At 48.9% G+C, this 21,384-nt stretch overlaps 1 protein-coding gene across 2 annotated transcripts in view; it reads right to left on the minus strand.

The window, feature by feature from the left end:
* Positions 1–21,045, minus strand: part of LOC132659796 (mucin-16-like) — a 35,765-nt gene extending 14,720 nt beyond the window's left edge. For both annotated transcript variants that reach the window (XM_060415429.1, XM_060415428.1), the window contains exons 1-2: positions 20,890–21,045; positions 2,959–6,900 (exon numbers count right to left, since the gene is read on the minus strand). In XM_060415429.1, coding sequence (XP_060271412.1) covers positions 2,959–6,900; positions 20,890–20,980 — 4,033 coding nt within the window. In that variant the 5' untranslated portion in view covers positions 20,981–21,045. The remainder of the gene's footprint in view (positions 1–2,958; positions 6,901–20,889) is intronic.
* Positions 21,046–21,384: the final 339 nt, after the last annotated feature.

Genomic DNA, 21,384 nt, shown 5'->3' on the forward strand with positions numbered 1-21,384 from the left:
GGAAAAGCTAGGCTCTGCCTGGAAGGACCTGAATCTGGGCTCAAGAATGCTAAAAGTGTCACTAGTTGCATACAGATAGTAGAATGACCCTATGAGATAAGTGGAAACTGAAAGGGGAGGTGAAAGATACTGCAGAGACTTTGTAAGTGAGAGCAGAAGGAGATGAGGATAAAATACAGAGCAGTTGCTTCTAGCAGAGCCAGGTGCAGGAGATGAGTGAATTGCAATTGTTTGTGGGCTGGTTCCATCCCCAGATAGTGTAATCCCATTAGGGGCCAAATGATAGAGTGCATCAGAAAATGTGCCAACTGGGAATTCCCTGGTGGTCCAGTGGTTAGGATTCTCACTTTCACTGCCAGGGGTGCAGGCTGGATCCTTGGTTGGGGAACGAAGATCCTAGAAGCCAGACCCATGGCAAAAAAAGGAAAGAAAGAAAAGAAAGAAAAAGGTGGTACATATATACAATGGAATATTACTCAGTCATTAAAAAGAATTAAATAATGCCATTTGAAATACCATATGACATCCCTTATATATGGACTCTAAAAAAAAATGATTCAAATGAACTTACAAAACAGAAAGAGACTCACAGACTTAGAAAATGAACTTATGGTTGCCAGGGGAAGGGACAGTTAGGGACATTGGGAAGGTCATGTATGCACTACTATATTTAAAATGGATAACAAACAGAGAGCTTTGTATAGCATATGGAACTCTGCTCAACGTTACGTGGCAGCCTGGATGGGAGGGGAGTTTGGGGGAGAATGGACGCATGTATACGTGTGGCTCAGTTCCTTTGCTATGTACCTGAAACTATCACAACATTGTTTGTTAATCCAGCTATATCCCGATACAAAATGTTTTGGGTGTTAAAAAAATAAAAATTAAAAAATAAGTGAGCAAAATGGATAACTAACCAGGACCTACTGTATAGCATAGGGAACTCTGCTCAATGTAACAATGCAGCCTGGAGGGGAGGGTAGTTTAGGAGAGAATGGACACATGTATATGTATGGCTGAGTTCTTTTAGTTGTCTATATACCAATACAAAGTGGGCTTCCCTGGTAACTCAGCTGGTAAAGAATCTGCCTGCAATGCAGCAGACCCCAGTTTGATCCCTAGGTTGGGAAGATCCTTTGGAAAAGGGACAGGCTACCCACTCCAGCATTCTTGGGTTTCCCTGGTGACTCAGCTGGTAAAGAATCCACCTGCAATGTGGGAGACCTGGGTTCGATCCCCAGGTTGGGAAGATCCCCTGGAGAATGGAATGGCTACCCACTCCAATATTCTGGTGTGGAGAATTCCATGGACTATTCCATGGGGTCACAAAGAGTCAGGCATGACTGAGTGACTTTCACTTTCAATACAAAATAAAAAGTTCAAAAAATAAATAAAATCAAAAAAAAAAAAGAAAATGTGCCAACCAGTTGGCTTGAGGGCTGGAGCTAGAAGCACCCACTGACTGAAATGGAGACACTGAGTTTGGGACACTGTTCTTGGCCAAGAAAAATCTGTAGATGTCTCAGAGGGAGATGTGGTTCCAATGGTCAAGTAGCTTGTTCCCATCTTTCTTTCACACTCAGAGCCCCTTGTGGATTTTACATTGGTGGGAGCTAGAGAATGAACAGTGACTGGGCCACTTGTGTCTCCGCTGTGAGTGTGGCTCTGGGTGCTTCCCTAAGAGAAGTCCTTTCCATGGAGGTCGTTGTTGGAGAAGTAAGTCTAGGGATCACCATGGAAGCAAGGAGAGAAAAGGCAGAGGCTGAAATAGTGGTTGGTGCAAAACATCATCTTGAGAGGGTTGAAATGAAATTGTTGGAATGAAATGGTTAGTCTCTCAGTCATATCTGACTCTTTGCGACACCATGGACTGTAGCCTGCTAGGCTCCTCTGTCCATGGAATCCTCCAGGCAAGAATACTGGAGTAGGTTGCCATTCTCTTCTCCAGTGGATCATCCCAACTCAGGGATCGAACCTGCGAATACTGAGCCAGATACTGCAACCCGCACACACTAGAGCCTGTGCTCTGCGAAGAGAGAAGCCGCAGCAATAAGGCCAGGCCCTGCTACTAGAGAGTAGTGTCTGCTCTGCACAACTAGAGAAGTGCCCTTGCAGCAACGAAGACCCAGCACAGTCAAAAATAAATACATAAATAAGATTATTAAATAAAAAATTAAACTGGTTTTCTGGCCAGATTCTGTTGACATACAGTGAAATAAATAAAAGTGCCATTGTTGGATATCACTACTGCAGAAGCAAAGCAGAAGTCCTAGATGGGTGAGAAGGGCTGTCCTGGTGGAGTCTGTAACTGAGGCACTGCTGTGTCTCTGAGCTAACTCCCTAGGTGGGATGAAGAAAACTGAGCTGAATGTGTGGTGTGTGTTTCCATGGTGAGGAAGCTGTGGGTAGGGGGCAGAGGCGATGACCTAGGCGGTCATTAAACTGGAAGTAGAGGTCGCAGGTTGAGACATGGATAGATTCAAAATTTCCCTTGGTTTCCTCTCGAGTAGGTGGGGCTTCCCAGGTGGCTCAGTGGTAAAGAATCTGCCTGCTATTGTAGGAGACACAGGTTCGATCCCTGGGTCAGAAAGATCATCTGAAGAAGGAACTGGCAACCCATTCCAGTATTATTTCCTGGAGAATCCCATGGACAGAGGAGCCTGGTGGGTACAGTCCATGGGATCACGAAAGAGTCGAAACGACTTAGTGACTCAACAGTGTTAACAATAAATAGGTGGCTGTTGGTCTCTGCTGAGGAGGAAGGGGTGAAGAGAGAAAAGTGGATTTCTTTTGAGAAATATTGACAAGGTTGAGGGGATGAGGATCAGCTGACCCCTCTGAAGCCAAGGGGCTCAGTGTGGGGAGGGTGAGTGAACCCGTGATATCAAGAGAGATGCCAAGACTGAGGACACATTTGTCCCCTTGCCTGATAGAGATGAGACAGAGTGGAAGTCATACCTCTGACTCTTTCAGTACTTGTTTCTGCATTACTGAGTGTACTGGAGAGAGGGGAGGCTGAGCTGGGCTCTGTCTTTGCTGTGGTCTCAGGGGTCTCTGTGTGCGCAGAGGAGGTGAACTTAAGATCTGAGAATGTGCCGAGGCCTGATGCTGTACCATCAAGAATTGAAGTGGACATCAACAGAGGAGGGCTGGTGCTTTTCATGATATTTCCTGCAGGGCTGGATTCAGAAGACAAAAAATGATGTCTGGAAGTTGATGGAGTCAGACCCCAGCTGCTTGGCTTCCCAGAATCAGGATTCGCTGTAGATAAGACTTCTGGAACTGTGGAAGAAAGCTTGCTTGATGTTGGGCTTGTCCCTGCTGGAGCACTTGAGCCAGGAGCCACCGTGATCACTGCTGTAGCCACGGACACTGGGGCACTGCTGATGGCTGGGGTCAAATGTGTAATTGTTTCAGAGGAAGCTGTGTCTCTGCTAGTTGGGGAGGTCATATCCTGGCTGGTCCTCGTGTCACTGTCACCTGTGCGTGTGATCTCAGTGGAAGGTGTAGTCTCCTCAGGGGTTGGGCCAGCTGTGGCTTCTAGGGTGGGTGTGTCTGAAGATGTTTCTCCAGGTGATGCTGTTTCAGCGAAGCTTGTGCTTGGCTCAGTGGACTCAGAAACCATCCACTGAGCAAGGGAGGTGTGGATAGGGCCTGTCTCAGTGGCCAATGTTTCCTCTGTAGGACTTGTCTCTGCCCCCCAGGTGGACTGGGGTTCAGTTGAGGGTTCGCTTGTACCTGCGCTGGTCCACATTTCTTCTGATGGGGTGCTGGAATCTAGTGTCCTGGAGATGGCAGAGCTCCCGGGGGCAGTTGTGCTGGGGCTGTGTCTTTCAGAAGTGGTGTGTGGTGTTCTGAGCTCCCATTCTGGATGGGGTTTTGAGAGCTGAATTGAGCTTGTCCCCTTGCTGTCCGTAGAACTGAAGCCTGGGGAGGGGGCAGAAGTGGTGGCCGAATTATTCTCCCTTCCGGGAGCAGAGGTCACAGATGAAGCCACAGGTGCTGTCAAAGGTTCTCTGGTATGTTTCTCAGTCATAGATGGATGAGTACTGGTCTCCTCTGAGACGGAGGTGGTGGAAGGGGATGTAGTTTTCACTTCTAGAACCTGGGTGATGCCGAGGGTGGCCAGACCAGCTGAAACTTCTGAAACCAAGGTGCTGGCTGTTGTGATGGGAGACGAGTCTTTGGCATCAGGGGATGTACTAGGCACGAGGACAGTCCTTGCTGTCCCTTCCCCTGATGGAGATGGGAGGCCCAGAGGGAAAGTTGTACCTCTGACTCTTTGGGCACCAGTTTCTGCGTCAGTTGGTGTTTGGAAAATAGGGAAAGCCGAGCTGGGCTCTGTCTTTGCTGTGGTTTCTGTGTGCATGGAGGAGACGACTGTATGGTCTGAAGCTGCGCCGATCCGTGATGTTGTATCATCAGGAGCTGAGGTGGACAACAGCAGAGGAGGGCTGGTGGGTATCCTGCTGTCTCCTGCAGGAGTACTGTTGGGAGAGGGTTGATGTCCAGGGTTGGACGTCCAGTACTGATGTCCAGGGTTGGATGGAGTCAGAACCTGGCTGGTTCCCTCCCTAGAATCTTGCTTCCCTGTAGATAACATCTCAGGCATTTTGGAGGAAACCTTGCTTGTTGTGGGGCTTGTCCCTGCTGGAGCACTGGAGCCAGGAGCCACCGTGGGCACTGTTGTAGCCATGGACACTGGGACGTTGCTGGTGGCCAGGGTCAAGTGTGTAGTTGTTTCAGAGGAAGCTATGTCTCTGCTAGTTAGGTAGGTTGTATCCTGGCTGGTCCTTGTGTCCCTGTCACCTATCTGTGAGATCTCCGTGGGAGACGTAAACTCTTTAGTGGTTTGTCTGGTTGTGGCTTCTGGGATGGGAGTGTCTGAAGATGTTTCTTTGGGTGATGCTGTTTCAGTGGAGCTTGACCTTGGCGTGGTGGAGCCAACAGCTCCCCAGGTAACAGGGGAAATGGTGACAGGACCAGTTTCACTGGTCAGTATCTTTGTTCCAGGACTTGTCTCTGTCCGCCTGGTGAGCTGGGATCCAGGTAAGTGTTGACCTGTACCTGCACTGCCCCGTGATGCTTCTGTTGAGGTGCTGGAAACAGGAGTCCTGAGGAAGTCAGAGCTCTCAGGGGGAGCTGTGCTGGGGATATGTCTTTCAGGAATGGTGTGGGGGCTTCTGAGCTCCCTCCCTGGGGGTGATGGAGAGACCCGAGTTGTACTTGTCTCTCTGCTGTCAGCTGTGCTCAAATTTGGGGCAGGGGCAGAGGCGGTCATCCAGTTCCTCTCCCTTTCAGGAGCAGAGACCTCAGGGGGAGCTGAAGATCCACTGAAGGTCTCATTGGTCTCATTTCCAGTTAACGATGGGTGGATATTGGTCTCCTTTGAGATGGCGGTGGTGGAAGGGGATGTGGTTTTCTCTCTTGGAACCTGGAGGCTGCTGCGGGTGCCTGGTTCAGATGACTCTTCCCAAGCCAAGGTGCTGGCTGTGGAGATGCCGGGTGAGTCTGTGGCATCAGGGGATGTGCTAGGTGTGAAGACACTCCTTGCTGTCCCTTCCCCTGGGGGAGATGGGTGGCCCAGAGGGGAAGTCGTACCTCTGACTCTTTCACCACTGGTTTCTGTATGACTTGATGTTTCGGAAAGAGGAAAAGCTGGGTTTGGCTCTGTCCTTTCTGTGCTCCCAGGGGCCTCTGTGTCCTTGGAGGAGGCGACCCTGTGGTCTGAAGCTGGGCTGGACGGTGATCTTGTAGGATCAGAAATGGAAGTGGACAAGAACAGAGGAACGCTGGTGGGGGTCATGAGGTCTCCTGGTGGGCTGGTGTCAGGAGAGGAGAAGTGATGCTCAGCGTTGGACACAGTCAGAACCTGGCTTGTTCCCTCCTTAGAATCTGGCTTCCCAGGCATTTTGGAAGACGTCTTGCTTGATATTGAGGCTGTTCCTCCTGGAGCACTTGAGCCAGGATCCAGCGTGGTCACTGCTCTCCACATGGACACAGGGGCAGAAGCGAGGGCGGGAGTCACACCTACAGCTGTTCCAGACGGAGCTGTGGCTGCTGTAGGCAGGGGTGTTGTATCCTGGCTGATACTCGTGTCACTGTCACCTGTGCTTGTGATCTCAGTGGAAGGTGTAGTCTCCTCAGGGGTTGGGCCAGCTGTGGCTTCTAGGGTGGGTGTGTCTGAAGATGTTTCTCCAGGTGATGCTGTTTCAGTGAAGCTTGTGCTTGGCTCAGTGGACTCAGAAACTATCCACTGAGCAAGGGAGGTGTGGATAGGGCCTGTCTCAGTGGCCAATGTTTCCTCTGTAGGACTTGTCTCTGCCCCCCAGGTGGACTGGGGTTCAGCTGAGGGTTCACTTGTACCTGCGCTGGTCCACATTTCTTCTGATGGGGTGCTGGAATCTAGTGTCCTGGAGATGGCAGAGCTCCCGGGGGCAGTTGTGCTGGGGCTGTACCCATTAGCAGTGGTGTCAGGACTTCTGATCTCCCCTGGTGTGTGTGATGGAGAGACCACAGTAGAACTTTCTTCCTGGCTAACAGTGCTCAAATCTGAGGTGTTAGAGGTGATATCCCAACTGTTTCTTCTTTCAGTAACAGAGGTCTCAGGTGGAGCTATAGAGGCACTCAAAGTTCCCTTAGTCTCATTTTCAGCCATTGTTGGATGATTGGTGGTGTTTTTTGGGACAAAGATGGCAGAAAGAGATGTGGGTGTCACTCCTGAAACACTGGTAAGGTTGATCTTCCCAGGACTCCTTTGTTCTCCAGAAGTTAAAGCACTGGTTTTGCTGATGTTGGTTGATTCTGTGGCTCCTGTGGGTCTAGAATTCCCCGGTGTGATGTGGGTGTTGCTGCCTGGTGTTGTCAAGGACTGGGTAGACGTCGTTGATGCAGTGGGGCCTGTGGGTTCAATTAGGGATGGGTCATTGTTATCGCTTGGTGTTCAAGAAGTTTAAGACTAGTCTTCTGGACCGTCCCTGGTAGCTCAGTGGTAAAGAATCCACCTGCCAGTGCAGGGGACACGGGTTTGATCCTCGGTTCTGGAAAGATCCCACATGCCGAGGGGCAACTAAGCCCGTGTGCTACAACTACTGAGCCCGTGCTCTAGAACCCATGTTCCACAGTGAGAAGCCCGAGCACAGCAAAGAAGAGTAGCCCCACTTTCTGCAACTAGAGAAAGCCCGCAGACAGCAGAAAGGATCCAGCCAAAAATGAATAAATAAAAATTAAAAAAAAAAACAACAATAGTCCTCTGAGTGGAGTTGGCTGCTACAGACCTACTTTGCTTTGCATGCATGCTCAGCCATATGAGACTCTGTGACCCCATGGACTGTAGCCCTCCAGGCTCCTCTATCCATGGGATCTTCCAGGCAAGAATACTGGAATGAGTTGCCATTTCCTCCTCCAAGGAATCTTCCCAACCCAGGGATAGAACCCAGGTCTCCCACACTGCAGGTGGATTCTTTACCACTGTGCCATCTGGGAAGCCTACTACTGAGCTCCTGCAGTTTTATTTTCTGGTGTGAGATTTAGGTAGAATCTCTGGGCTCTGTTGGACAAAGCTGGGTCTGTATGAACCATTATATAGTGGAGGCTGGAGGAAACATGGGCAACTCTTCTGATCGAGAATACATGAATTTGGGTGGAATGAACTGGGAGGTTGAGATTGGCATATATACTCTACTACGTATAAAACAGATGACTAATAAGAACCTACATAGAGGCCAGGGAACCCTACTCAGGCTCTGTGGTGACCTAAATGGGAAAGAAATCCAAAAAAGAGGGGCTATATCCATGATTTGTAGCCTCTGATCTGTTCTGGACTATCTTCGATTGGTTTGTGTGCTGTTGTGTGAAAAATATCTGATGATATGGTTAGATCTGGGCTTCCCTGTTGGTGCAGTGGTAAAGAACCCACCTGCCAATGCAGGAAACACAGGTTTGATTCCTGGGTCAGAAAGATCCCCCTGGAGGAGGAAATGGCAACCCACTCCAGTATTCTTGGCCTGGGAGAATCCCCATGGACAGAGGAGCCTGGCAGGCTACACAGTCCATGCGGGTCTTGAAAAGGTCAAACACGACTGCGTGACTAAACAAAAAATATACGTACATATATGCATAGCTGATGCACTTCGCTGTAGAGAAGAAACTAACATAAATTGTAATGCAGCTATACTGCAATAAAAATTTTTAAAAGAAAAGTAAATTTGGGCAGGAGAAACAGGAGGGTGTTGCAACCACAGAAAGTTCTTGAAGATGAAAAGCTAACCATTTCTCAGTTCCCTTTCTGAAATCTTTCAATGGATCCTCACTGCCTATAGGATAGAGTTCCTTAGCGTGTCAGGGTCCTTAATGATCCATCCCCTTGTGTCTCTAAAATGGTGCCTCTCAACCCGTTGTGATTGTTCTTCCAGAGAACAGGTATTATCTATGCACCTTTAGTTGTCACAGCTAGTGATCTTCTACTTCCATCTAGCGGTCAGAAGCTAGGGATGCTTCTAACAACTGTAATGCATAGCCCACCCCCTCTCCTGCAAAGAATTACCTGGCCGCGACTGAACTGAACTGAACTGAATCTCAACAGTGCGGTCCCTGGTGGCTTAGAGGTAAAGAATCTGCCTGCCAGTGCAGGAGATTCAGGAGACACGGATCCAACCCATGGGTTGTTAAGATACTCTGGACAATGGCTTGGCAATCCATTCCAGTATTCGTGCCTGGAAAATCCCATGGACAGAGGAGCCTGGTGGGCTACAGTCCATGAGGGGGGCTCACAAAGAGTTGGACACAATTGAGTGACAAAACGACAACAACACAATAGCGCCGAGGGCGAGACTCTGCTCTGTCCTTATATCCCACAAAATCCATCCTCTCGTCTTCTTTAAACCACAGCTACGTTCTCACAGTTCCCCAGCCCAACAGCATAATCCTTCACTCATCTTTTCAATGATCGCCATGCCCTTTACACAAATGAACACCTATTCATTAATTCAGCTTCTGTTATTGTATTCACTCTTCTCTCCTTACTGAATTGTCTTTTTTTTTTCTTTCTTTTTTTTATTGGCCTCACCTGCAGCTTGTGGGATCTCAGTTCCCCAACTAGGAATGGAACCCATGCCCCCTGCATGGAGAGGAGTTGGAAGTGTGGAGTCTTAACCACTATTATTATTGTTGTGTCTTGACTCTTTTGCAACCCTATGGACTGTAGCCCATGAGGCTCCTCTGTCCATGGGATTTCCCAGACAAGAGTACTATAACTGATTTAACTTTTATGCCGAGTACATCATGCAAAATGCTGGCCTAGATGACTCACGAGGTAGAATCAAGATTCCTGGGAGAAATATCAACAACCTCAGATATGCAGATGATACCACTCTAATGAAAGAAAACTAAGAGGAACCAAAGAGCCTCTTGATGAGGATGAAAGAGGAGAGTGAAAAGCTGGCTTAAAACTCAACATTCAGAAAACTAAGATCATGGCATCCCATCACTTCACGGCAAATAGATGGAGAAAAAATGGAAACAGTGACAGACTTTATTTTCTTTGGCTCCAAAATCACTGCAGTTGGTGACTCCAGCCAAGAAATTAAAATATGCTTGTTCCTTGGAAGAAAAGCTATGATAAACCTAGATAGTGTATTAAAAAAGAGACATCACTTTGCTAACAGAGGTCCGCATAGTCAAAGCTATGGTTTTTTCCAATAGTCATGTACAGGTGTGAGAATTGGACCATAAAGAAGGCTGAGTTGGATCATAAAGAAATGATGCTTTTGAACCGTGGTGCTGGAGAAGAGTCTTGAGAGTTCCTTAGACAGCAAAGAGATCAAACCAGTCAATCCTAAAGGAAAACCAGCCCTGAATATTCATTGAAAGGACTGATGCTGAAGCTGAAGCTCCAATACTTTGGCCACCTGATGGACTCACTGGAAAAGATCTTGATGCTGGGAAAGATAGAGGGCAAGAGGAGAAGAGGGCAACAGAGGATGAGATGTTTGGATGGTATCACCGACTCAACAGACATGAGTTTGAGTAAACTCGGGGAGATGGTGATGGACAAGGAAGCTGGGTTTGCAAAGAGTTGGACACAACTTTGTGACTGAACAACAAATAACTGATTCACTTTGCTGCGCACCTGAAACTAACACTTAGTTGCTCAGTTGTGTCCGACTCTTTTTGACCCCATGGACTGGAGCCCGCCAGGTTCCTCTGTCCATGGGCTTTTTCAGGGAAGAATACTGGAGCGGGTTACCATGCATCAACTATACTCCAATAAATTTTTTTTTTTTTTAAAGAAACAGTTCTGTCTCTGACGCATCCTCCAAAGTTCATGTCCCAGATGAGCCATGCTTTCAGAGACACAACTGTGAAGAAAACAGGGCCTCAAAAAAATTGGTTGAACATTGTCCCCAAGGATGTGCCCAAAGCAAGACTCATGACAGGACTGGGGACCGAACCCTGGCTGAAGAAGAGGTATTTGTGGGTACCACCTGACATAAACCCAGAGGCTTCTTCAGAAGGCCCTGCAGCAACAGAGAAAGGGGTGCGGAGGGAGAGGTGGCAAGCTGAAGGCTTCTGGAAGAGTCTGGGGAGAGCTCAGCACTGGGCTCGTCCTGGGGCGCTCAGAGGAGCCGCAACTGACGGAGAGATGCTTTGCGTGTCTTCCTGTCAGTCGGGTCCTGCTTTGGACAGAGAAGATGAACTAGCAACCCCTTAGGCTATCAGGACAGCTGTCATGACCGGGGAATGAGGCTGCAGACCAGTAATCTCAGCAAGTGAGATTTTTTTGCCTTTATTATTCATGCGACAAATATTTCCTGCATACCTACTATTTTCAGGTACTGTGACAGGCTGCATTTGGCAATGTCTGGAGACACTTTGGGGATTCCCAGGTGGCTTCCCGGAGCAACTTAGCAGTACGGAATCTGCCTGCCAGTACAAGAGACACAGGAGACTTGGCTTCCATCTCTGGGTCAGGCAGATCCCTGGGAGAAAGTAATGGCAATCCGCTCCAGTATGCTTGCCTGGGAAATCCAATGGGCAGAGGAGCCTGGCGGGCCACAGTCGCAAAGTATCAGACATGACTGAGCACGCACTCCTGGAGCATTTTTGGTTGTCATGACTCGAGGGTCGGTTGCTATTGGCATCTTGTGGGTAGAGACCAGGGATGCTGATTAATATCTTCCAATGCACAGGACAGTGCTCCCACCACAAAGAATGATCCAGACTCAGATATACTGACCTCTGTGCCCAATTGAGAGACTGTTCCAGTGTGCTTGGTCTAAGCTTATTGCTGTTGCATAGAAAAAGCAGATAGGAACCCAATTTAGTGGGTTGTCAACAGCACCAATAATGTAAGAGGATAACAGAATAAGGCATCAGGGCACACTGGGTGCAGCAGGGGTAAATGATTTTACAAAAGGATTTTTAGATACACACACACCTAAGCACAGAGCTGGTCACAATGTAAAATGCATTTCTTTTTCATTCCCTCATAGCTTAGTTGGTAAAGAATCTGCCTGCAACGCAGGAGTTAAAGTGAATCTCTCAGTCACGTCTAGCTCTTTGAGATCCCATGGACTATACAGTCCGTGGAATTCTCCAGGCCAGAATATTGGAGTGGGTAGTTGTTCCCTTCTCCAGAGGATCTTCCCAACCCAGGAATTAAACCTAGGTTTCCTGCATTGTGGGTGGATTCTTTACCAGCTGAGCCACAAGGGAAGCAATGCAGGAGACCCTGGTTTGATTCCTGGGTTGGGAAGATCCACTGGAGAAGGGATTAGGCTACCCACTCCAGTATTCTTGGGCTTCCCTTGTGGCTTAGCCGGTAAAGAATCCGCCTGCAATGTGAGAGACCCGGATTTGATCCCTGGGTTGGGAAGATCCCCTGGACAAGGGAAAGGCTACCCACTCCAGTATTCTGGCCCAGAGGATTCCATGGGCAGAGGGGCCTAGTGGGCTATAGTCCATATATTCGCAAAGAGTCAGACACACATACACACACACACACACACCCTCTCCCTCTGAGACTTCCCTCCCACCCCGCCTCCCATCCACCTTCCTAGATCATCCCAGAGCACCGAGCCAAACCTCCTGTGCTATACGGCAGCTTTCTAGCTCATAGCACACTAGCTAGCTATTTACACATGGTGGTATATATGTGGGTGCAGGCATACATGCTAAGTCGCTTCAGTAGTGTCCAACTCTGCGACCCCATGGACTGTAGCCCGCCAAGCTCCTCTGTCCATGGGGATTCTCCAGGCAAAACTACTGGAGTATGTTGCCATGCCCTCTTCCAGAAGATCTTCCTGATCCAGGGATCAAACCCAGGTCTCATGTCTTCTGCATGGGCAGGCAGGTTCTTTACCACTAGTGCCACCTGGGAAGCCCTAGTGTATATATGTCAGTTCTAATCTCTCAGTTCATCCCCCCTTCCCTCCCCCCCACAATCTCCATGTCTGCTTCCCTATTCCTGCCCTGCAAATAGATTCCTCACATTTTTTTTTAAGATTCCACATATACGCATTAATATACAATATTTGTTTTTCTCTCTCTGACAGTTCACTCTGTCCTGCTGACTCTAGGTCCATCCACATCCCTACAGATGTATTTCTTATTATGAATCCCAGTCAAAAACTCTGCCAGATGTTCCCGCATCAGCTCATCCTCTGCTATCTAGGTCTGCCTGGCTTCCTTCCCCATCCCATCTCTTCTCTCACACTGGTGTCACTGGGAAGGGAGCTGGTTGTCAGCATCACTGGGCATTTACAGAGCCAGGCTGCCTGGAAGAGAGGTCCAGCTCTCCCACGGACCAGTGGCATGACCTTGGGCAAGTCACATAAACTAACAAAGCCTCCATTTCAGTTTCCTTATCTGCTATGTGGAAGTGATAAGGATACATACTTCATCAGGCCACTAAGAGAATTAAATGAATTAATCTATGTGAAGGGCTTAAAATAGTGTCTGGGACTTCCCTGGTGATCCAGTGGTTAAGACTCTGCCTGCCAATGCCTGGGACACGGGTTCAATCTCTGGTCGGGGAGGATTCCATATACCGTTGGGCAACTAAACCTGTGTGCCGGACTACTGAGCCCACCCATCCCGGAGCTCGTGCTCCACAACAAGAGAAGCCACTGCAATGAAGCCCAGGCACCACAACTAGAGAGTAGCTCCCGCCTGCTGCAACCAGAGAAAGACTGTGCCCAGCTTTAAATAAATGCATTTATTCAATAAATAAAGTAAAAAATCCCATTGTCTGGCATATATTGCTTTTGATTGTTGTATGAGTATAATTTGTCAAAATTCACCAAAGACAGTGGACTGGATGTGAATTAAAATTTAAAGACATAAGCCATTAAAAATGAAGTGGATGAAACTAGAGCCTATTATACAGAGTGAAGTAAGCCAGAAAGAAAAACACCAATACAGTATACTAACGCATATATATGGAATTTAGAAAGATGGTAATGATAACCCTGTATGTGAGACAGCAAAAGAGACACATATGTATAGAACAGTCTTTTGGACTCTGTGGGAGAGGGAGAGGGTGAGATGATTTGGGAGAATGGCATTGAAACATGTATAATATCATATATGAAACGAATTGCCAGTCCAGGTTCGATGCATAATACAGGATGCTCAGGGCTGGTGCACTGGGATGACCCAGAGGGATGGTACAGGGAGGAAGGAGGGAGGGGGGTTCAGGATGGGGAACACGTGTATACCTTTATATGGAACACGTGTATATGGATTCATGTTGATGTGTGGCAAAACCAATACAATACTGTAAAGTAATTAACCTCAAATTAAAATAATAAATTTATATTAAAAAAATAAAATATATTAAGATGAAAAATAAACAAAAAAGAATAAAACATAAAATAGAATAGAATAATAAAAATAATTGAAAAATATTATTATTACCTTGGCTCATTTTAGCATAGCACTGAATGCTGTTGTTATTATTATTATTATTATTATTATTAGTTAGAAGGATGATGTAAATGGGATCAGAGTTCTGTTAGGGAGTGGGTCAGAACCAGAGAAGTGGGAATCAGAATAAGAATCAATGATGGGGGCCTTCCCATCAATGATGGGTTGTCTGGGGATTAGAAATTCGCCTGTCAACGCACGGGACACGGGCGAGGAAGCTCCCACACGCCTCAGAAAAACTAAGCCCATGTGTCGCAACCACTGAAGCCCGCACATCTAGAGCCCATACTCTGCAACAAGAGAAGACATCGCAATGAGAAGCCCGAGCACCTCAACTGAAGAAAGCCCTTGAGCAGCAACAAAGATCCAGTGCAGCCAAAAATAAATACATAAAATTTAAAAAAAAGAATCAGTGATGGGGAGCAGGGGTCAGATTCACTGTATCTTGTTGCTTAGTTGCTAAGTCATGTCTAACTCTGGGACCCCATGGACTGCAGCGTGCCAGGCTTCCCTGTCCCTCATCATCTCCTGGAGCTTGCTCAAACTTATGTCCACTGAGTCAGTGATGCCCTCCAACCATCTCATCCTCTGTCGCCCTCTTTTCCTCCTGCCCTCAATCTTTCCCAGCATCAGGGTCTTTTCCAATAATATGGCTCTTCGCATCAGATGGCCAAAGCATTGGAACTTCAGCGTCAGCACCAGTCTTTCCAATGAATATTCAGTACTGATATCCTTTAGGATGGACTGGTTTGATCTCCTTGCTGTCCAACGGACTCTCAAGAGTCTTCTCTGGCACCACGTTTCAAAAGCATGCGTTCTTTGGTGCTCAGCCTTCTTTATGGCCCAGCTTTCTTGGGGAGTCCCAAAACTGGGTGCCCAAAGGACTGCTGTCCCAGAACAGATATTGCAAGCGGCTGGTTGGTCCAATGGAGATGAATGAGACTGGTCAGGATGGGTAGGGGACAGCCAGGCAGGATGCCCTGCTCAACTTCAGTGTCAGTCCCTTTGACTATTGAGAGGTCTGCCTCCACACATGTATGGGGCCGCACCAGCCAGGGCAGCTCCTGGGATGTCTCCTCCCAGGCAAGGACCCAAGGTGGGGGCACAAGGAGATGAAGCCCAGCCCGAACAGCAGAGGAAATGCCAAGCCCAGCTCTACCCTCAGGATGGGCGTCAGGTAGTGGACTGAGTCCCTTGGTCCTACCTTGCCTTGCTGGCCTACCCTGTACCCCCGCAAGGGACTGCTGGTTGGGTAGGGGTCCTTTGGGGGTTTCAGCACCAACTGAAGTCCTACCTTCCCTGGGAAGAGAGATCTAAGGGCTCCTCCCCGTCCCTGAGAAAAGTGAGGACATGCTGTCAGAAGAGAAAGAAGAGGGCCCATCAGGGCTTCCGTGGTGGCTCAGTGGTAAAGAATCCACCTGCCAGTGTCAGGGACACAGTTTCAATCCCTGATCCCCAGGCCGGGGAGCAACTCAGCCTGGCACCACAGCCACTGACCCTGTGCTCTAGAGCCCAGGAGCCATAACTGCCAAAGCCCATGCTCCCTACAGCTCGTGCTCCACAGCAAGAGAAGGCACTTCAATGAGAAGTCTGCACACCACAACCAGAGAAAAGCTCTCGCAGTAACGAAGACCCAGCATAGGAAAAATAAAGAAATAATTTGCTTAAAAAAAAAAAAAAGAGGACAGTACCCCTCATAAGAAAAAAGAGCTTGTTTTGCTCTCTCCCTGTCTCACACACACTGTCTCACCTACATATGCACACTTACACAAGTGCACACACACAGCCAGAACTCAAGCCCTGGTGTCCTGGATTTCAAGCTGGTCCTGCCCCACTCACTCCACAGAGCCTCAGTTTCCCCATTTTTACAGCACAAATAACATCAGAGCCCACCTGCCTCTGGGTTGCACAGAGTTTTTCTGGGATGCATTTGTTCATTGACCCACAGGAGGCTTCCCCTCACCCTGCCCTACTGACGAGAGCAATCCACCCCAACACACTCCAGCACCCTAGATTCTCTGTCCAAAATCTCTTCTCCTTATCACCATTTTAATACTTATGTGCGCCTAATTGCGCAGTCATGTCCAACTCTTTGCCATCCTTTGGACGGTAGGCTTCCAGGCTCTTCAGTCCATGGGATTCTCCAGGCAAGAAAACTGGGGTGGGTTGCCATTTCCTTCTCCAGGGGATCTTCCCCACCCAGGAATCAAATCCTTGTCTCCTGTTTGTCCTGCATTGCAGGAGGATTCTTTACTCACTGAGCCATCAGGGAAGCCCCTCTTAATACTTAAATGCATAATTCATTTACTGTTCATACGGGTTTTGATCTGTCTCCCCTGCCAGAATGTCAGCTTGGCAGGGATCTTTGTGTTGCTCACAGCTGTATCCTCATCACCAGAACAGTGCCTGGGACACAGTAGGTGCTCAAGAAATGTCACTGAACAAATGAATGGATGAATGAATCGCTGTGTAAGAGTGTTGAGTAAAGAGGTGAGGACCTCCCCAATAGAGTGAAGATGCTCAGGGACCCTTAATGTGAGGGAAAGGGAGACCTTTTCGACTGAGGAGAATGAAGACCCCCCTCTCCGGGGGAGAGTGAGGACATCCCTAGAAACCAGACATGAAAGAGAAGGGTGAAAACTCCATCCAGGTGGGCTGGTGGGATGTAAAGTTGTTGTTTTTTAGTCACTCAGTTGTGTCCGACTCTTTGTGACCCCATGGACTGTAGCCCACCAGCCTCCTCTGTCCATGGGATTTCTCAAGCAAGAATACTGGAGTGGGGTGCCATGCCCTCCTTCAGGGGAACTTGCCAACCCAGTTATCGGACCCACATCTGTTGCATCTCCTGCATTGGCAGGTGGATTCTTTCCCATCGTGCCACCCGGGAAGCCAGGATACTGGCCCCTAGACAGCTGAGGTGCATGTGAAAGGAACAATCTCAGTGAATCAGACTCTCGCATTTTCCCATACGTAGAAAGGCACTCAATTCCTTAACTTGGGCTATCTGGTTTTCCTCCTGTATTTCTTTCTTTTGTTTGGCTGTCCCTTGCAGCATGTGGGATCCTACTTCCCTGACCAGGGATGGATGGAACCCAGACCCCCTACACTGGGAGTGTGGAGTCTCAGGTACTGCACCACCAGAGACCCTGGTTTTCTTTAATTAACAATCATCTTTCGATGTTCAGGCTACCTGCCCTTTGTTGCAAAACTTTTATATAACCTGGCTCCTCCCCTTGCCTCCTCGGAGCAGTTCTCTCAGTGTTACTTGAGATGCTGCCTCCTTGGCTTGAAGTCCTAAAAATTTCCACCAAATAAAATATAACTCTCAACTTTTAAGTTGTGAGTATTTTTTACGTTGACAGAGGGGTGATGAAGGGCAGTTGCTGTCTACCCTGGGGGATGGGGATACCCAAGGGCCAGGAAACAGCCAAGAGAGGAGAAACACTCCTCAACCCTCAGTCTTTTCCAGGCAGAGGGTGAAGTACAGGGCTTAGGAATCATCCAGAAATGGGAGTTCAGATCCCTTCCCTCACTTGTTAAAAAATTTTTTTTAACCTGATGCAAAGAGCCAACTCATTGGAAAGACCCAGATCCTGGAAAATATTGAGGGTAATAGGAGAAGGGAGTGGCAGGGAACAGATGGTTAGATAGCATCATCGACTCAGCGGACATGAACGGAGCAGACTCTGGAAGGCTGTGAAGGACAGGGACGCCTGGTGTGCTGCAGTCCACGGGGTCACAAAGGGTTGGACACGACTTAGTGACAGAATAACAATAAAAAAGTGGCTTTACCACGCCATGCTAGTCACCACTGTGCAGCAAGATGAGTCAGCTACGCACATACATATGTGGCATGCGTGCTAAGTCGCTTCAGCTGCGTCTGACTCTTAGCGACCCCAGGGAGGTTCCTCTGTCCAGGGGATTCTCCAGGAAGGAATACTGGAGTGGATTGCCATTCCCTTCTCCAGGGGATCTTTTGGACCCAGGGATTAAATCTAGGTCTCCTGGGTTTCCTGCATTGGCAGGCGGGTTCTTTACCACCAGCGGCACCTGGGAAGCCCATACATACACATATATCCCCTCTGTTTTTGGATTTCCTTCCCATTTAGGTCACCACAGAGCACTGAGTGCTTGCTGTGTGACCTTAAAACAAAGAGCTCAATCTCTCTGAGCCTGTTTTCTCTTCCATAAAATGGGAGGCAATGTACCCCTACTCTCACCCATGCAAGCTCAATCCAGACAATGCATGTGAAAGCCCTGGCCCACGGTAGGCCCACAATAGAAAATGATGATTACTGTGGTCCTCTGGGATCTTATCAGGTTTCAGCCACACGGTCAAGGAGGGGGAAAGTACAGCATGCAGATGCAGAAGAAGATTCACAGGATGGGGTCTAGGGTGGAGGGAGAGGTGAGAGGGGAGTGGATCTCCACCAGCTCTGGAATTTTTAAAATTACCCTTTAGGGAGATAGAAACTCAGGGAGGTTAGGCATCACCCCCAAGGACACACAGCCTGTCAACGTCGGATTTACATTTTTTTTAGTCTCTGCCCAGGAATCAAGGGAGTCTTTTCCAGAATTAAAGTGAAGAGTCCTGAAAGGTGTCTGAATTGACCTGCCAGGGGAACCCCTCCCCAACAGGCTTCCTATTTACTGTGGAATTGATGGGCAACTGGGGAGGGATGTCAACACTTAGTCCAGGCAACCAGCCCTCCTTGGGGTGGGAGCAAGAGCCCGTTCCATTCACACGGCCCTCGGCATCTGACTCTGAGGAAGCCTCGGGGTCAAAAGCAGTTAAACAGCCTCTGTTTGTGGTGACGTGCTTTGGGGACAGCTCAGGGGGACACGCCCCATCAGAGGTGGTGGAATTGTCCGGTACAAACCCGCCCACCATTCAGGCCATTGTGTGGGTGCCTTTCAGTGGCGTCCAACCGCAAAGCTTTTCCGGGGCCCAGAGCTGTCCTGAGTGACTCAGGGCTGGGGGCTGGGGTGCCCTCTCCACCTGTTCCAGGAGCTGCAGAGAATGAGGCTTGAGTTGGGGAGGGACTAGGAGGTGGCCCACCCACCCTTGGCTTCAGTGTCCGTGGCCTGAGCCCCTGAGAATGGGGGAAAAAGGATGCCCTCACCCTCTAGAAGCTTCAGGCTCTAGAAGCTTCTGTTTTGCAGCCAAGCATTAAGGACAGTCCTTTCTCCTGGGCGGAGTAAATTAACAGATATTTAAGCACCCGGCACAGTGCAGGAGACGTGGGTTTGATTCCTGGGTTGGGAAGATCTCCTGAAGAAAAAAATGGCAAACCACTCCAATATTCTTGCCTGGTAAATTCCATGGACAGTGGGGCCTCGTGGGCTGTAGTCCGTGGGGTCACAAAAGAATCAGACACGACTTAGTGATTAACAAACAACCACAGTGTAGAGGGCTTCCCTGGTGGCTAGACAATAAAGAATCTGCCTACAATGCAGGAGACCTGGGTTCCATCCCTGGGTTGGGAAGACACCCGGAGAAGGGAATGGCAACCCACTCCAGTATCCTTGCCTGGAGAATTTGGACACCAGAGTGGTTTGGCTGGAGAGCCCTAATTTCCTGCCGAAGGGGTAAAACAGTGTGGGGGTCTAGAAGCCCTGGAGCCACACATGGAGAGTCTTGGACCTTCTTTTGGTAGAGAAGAGAATCTGATTCCTCTCCGCAATACCAAGCTGGAGTCCCACCTCTTCCTGAGGCCGGTGGGCTTTCTCTGGTTAGCCAGGCCCAAGCTGACCCCCCAAATGACTAACAGGCCTGTGAGGTCCCCCTTGCCTTTGCCCCCCCACCCCGGTTCTTCCTTCCAGGAGTGTCCTTTTCCTTCTTCCACTGACCTTGTCTGTAGAAATTCCAGCCAATCCAATACTGCCCTGCAGTTTTGGGGAAACTGCCCCTTCTCTGCACCCCTAAGGTGGCAAAGCTCTTGCTCAACTTTGTGCCAAGAAAGACTGGGCACCCCTCTGTCTTGCCCACCAGCCTGGAGTTCCTGCAAGCCTGGGGCTGTGACTTGCTCATTTCCTATCTGAGAGCTCAGCACAGGTACTGAAATCAGAGGTGTCAATAAAACAACAACAACAAAAAAAACCCCAAAATTGGAACTTCCTTGGCTGCCCAGTGCTTAAGACTCCAGGTTCCCAATGCAGGGGGGACGGGTTTGATCCCTGATCGGGGAACTAAGATCCCCAAATACTATGTGGCTCTGTCAGAAAATATAAAATAAAATAAAACTCATCATAAAAAAAGAACCAAAAACCCAGATGGATAACCAACTACTGTACAGCACACGGAACTCTACTCTATATTCTGTGATAACCTTTATGAGAAAAATCTTAAAAAAGAAGGAATATATGTACGTAAATTACTGAATCAGTTTGAGATACACCGGACACTAACACATCATTGCAAATCAACTATCTGCTTAGTCATTCGGTCATGTCTGACTCTTTGGGACCCCATAGACTGCAGCCAACAAGGCTCCTCTGTCCATGGGGATTCTCCAGGCAAGAATACTGAAGTGGGTTGCCATGCCCTGCTCCAGGGGATCATCCCAACCCAGGGACTGAACCCAGGTCTGCCACTTTGCAGGTAGATTCTTCACCGTCTGAGCCACCAGGGAAGCCTGTCAATCAACTATACTCCAATTAAAAAAAAAAAAAGCCCTAGGAAATGTATGTGTCAGTGAGCCAGTGAAAGGAGGAATGCTTGGCCATCTCTAATCCTGCAATTTTTAATTTCCACTGTAGCCATTCTGTGATGTCTCCTCCAGTCAGTATGGAAAACCAGCCCCACCTGGCTGACTGTGATAGAGGCCTTTGCCAAAAAAAGCAGAAGCCCTCTGGACTGCCCCCGAGGGGGTTCGGGAGGCCTGAGGCACCTGTCACATCTGCCCCTCTCTCCTCCAGGTATGTATCTGCCTCCTCCACTGACCCCAACCCAGCCCGGCTTACCTGGCCAGCAGGTGAGAAAGAAGCTCAGGGTCAGAGCCACCAGGTGCCCTCGCTGATGGCACCCCGGGTATGCAGGGTCTTTCCTGCCCATGCTCCTGCCCACTCTCCTGCCCACCTGCCTGGGCAGTGCTCCTCACACCCTGAACGAGCCCCAGTGACTGAACCCAGCCCAGCCTGGCCGGGCTCCTGGGAGGGTGGTGAGGACACGCCTTGCTGAACTTCCCAAGAGGGGCAGGGCTTGCCCTAGGGGGAAGCAGTGGTTCTGTGGCTGGCAAAGGTCAGCTGGCTTTATTCAGCGCCCTTGTGATGACTAATGCCTGCAGACTGATACTGATACTGTCCAGGGCCCTGTGGGGCTCCTGGGCACAAACCCTTTCTGTGTCCCACACCTCCATTTCTTTGATTATAGGAAACAAACCTTCATTCAGCTTCTAAGACCTTCTCTGAGTTCCAAGGGGCAGATTCAACCAGTTGTTAATTAGGGAAGGGATGGGG

This window comes from Ovis aries, chromosome 5 (genome assembly GCF_016772045.2).
Source record: "Ovis aries strain OAR_USU_Benz2616 breed Rambouillet chromosome 5, ARS-UI_Ramb_v3.0, whole genome shotgun sequence".
Taxonomy (NCBI): domain Eukaryota; kingdom Metazoa; phylum Chordata; class Mammalia; order Artiodactyla; family Bovidae; genus Ovis; species Ovis aries.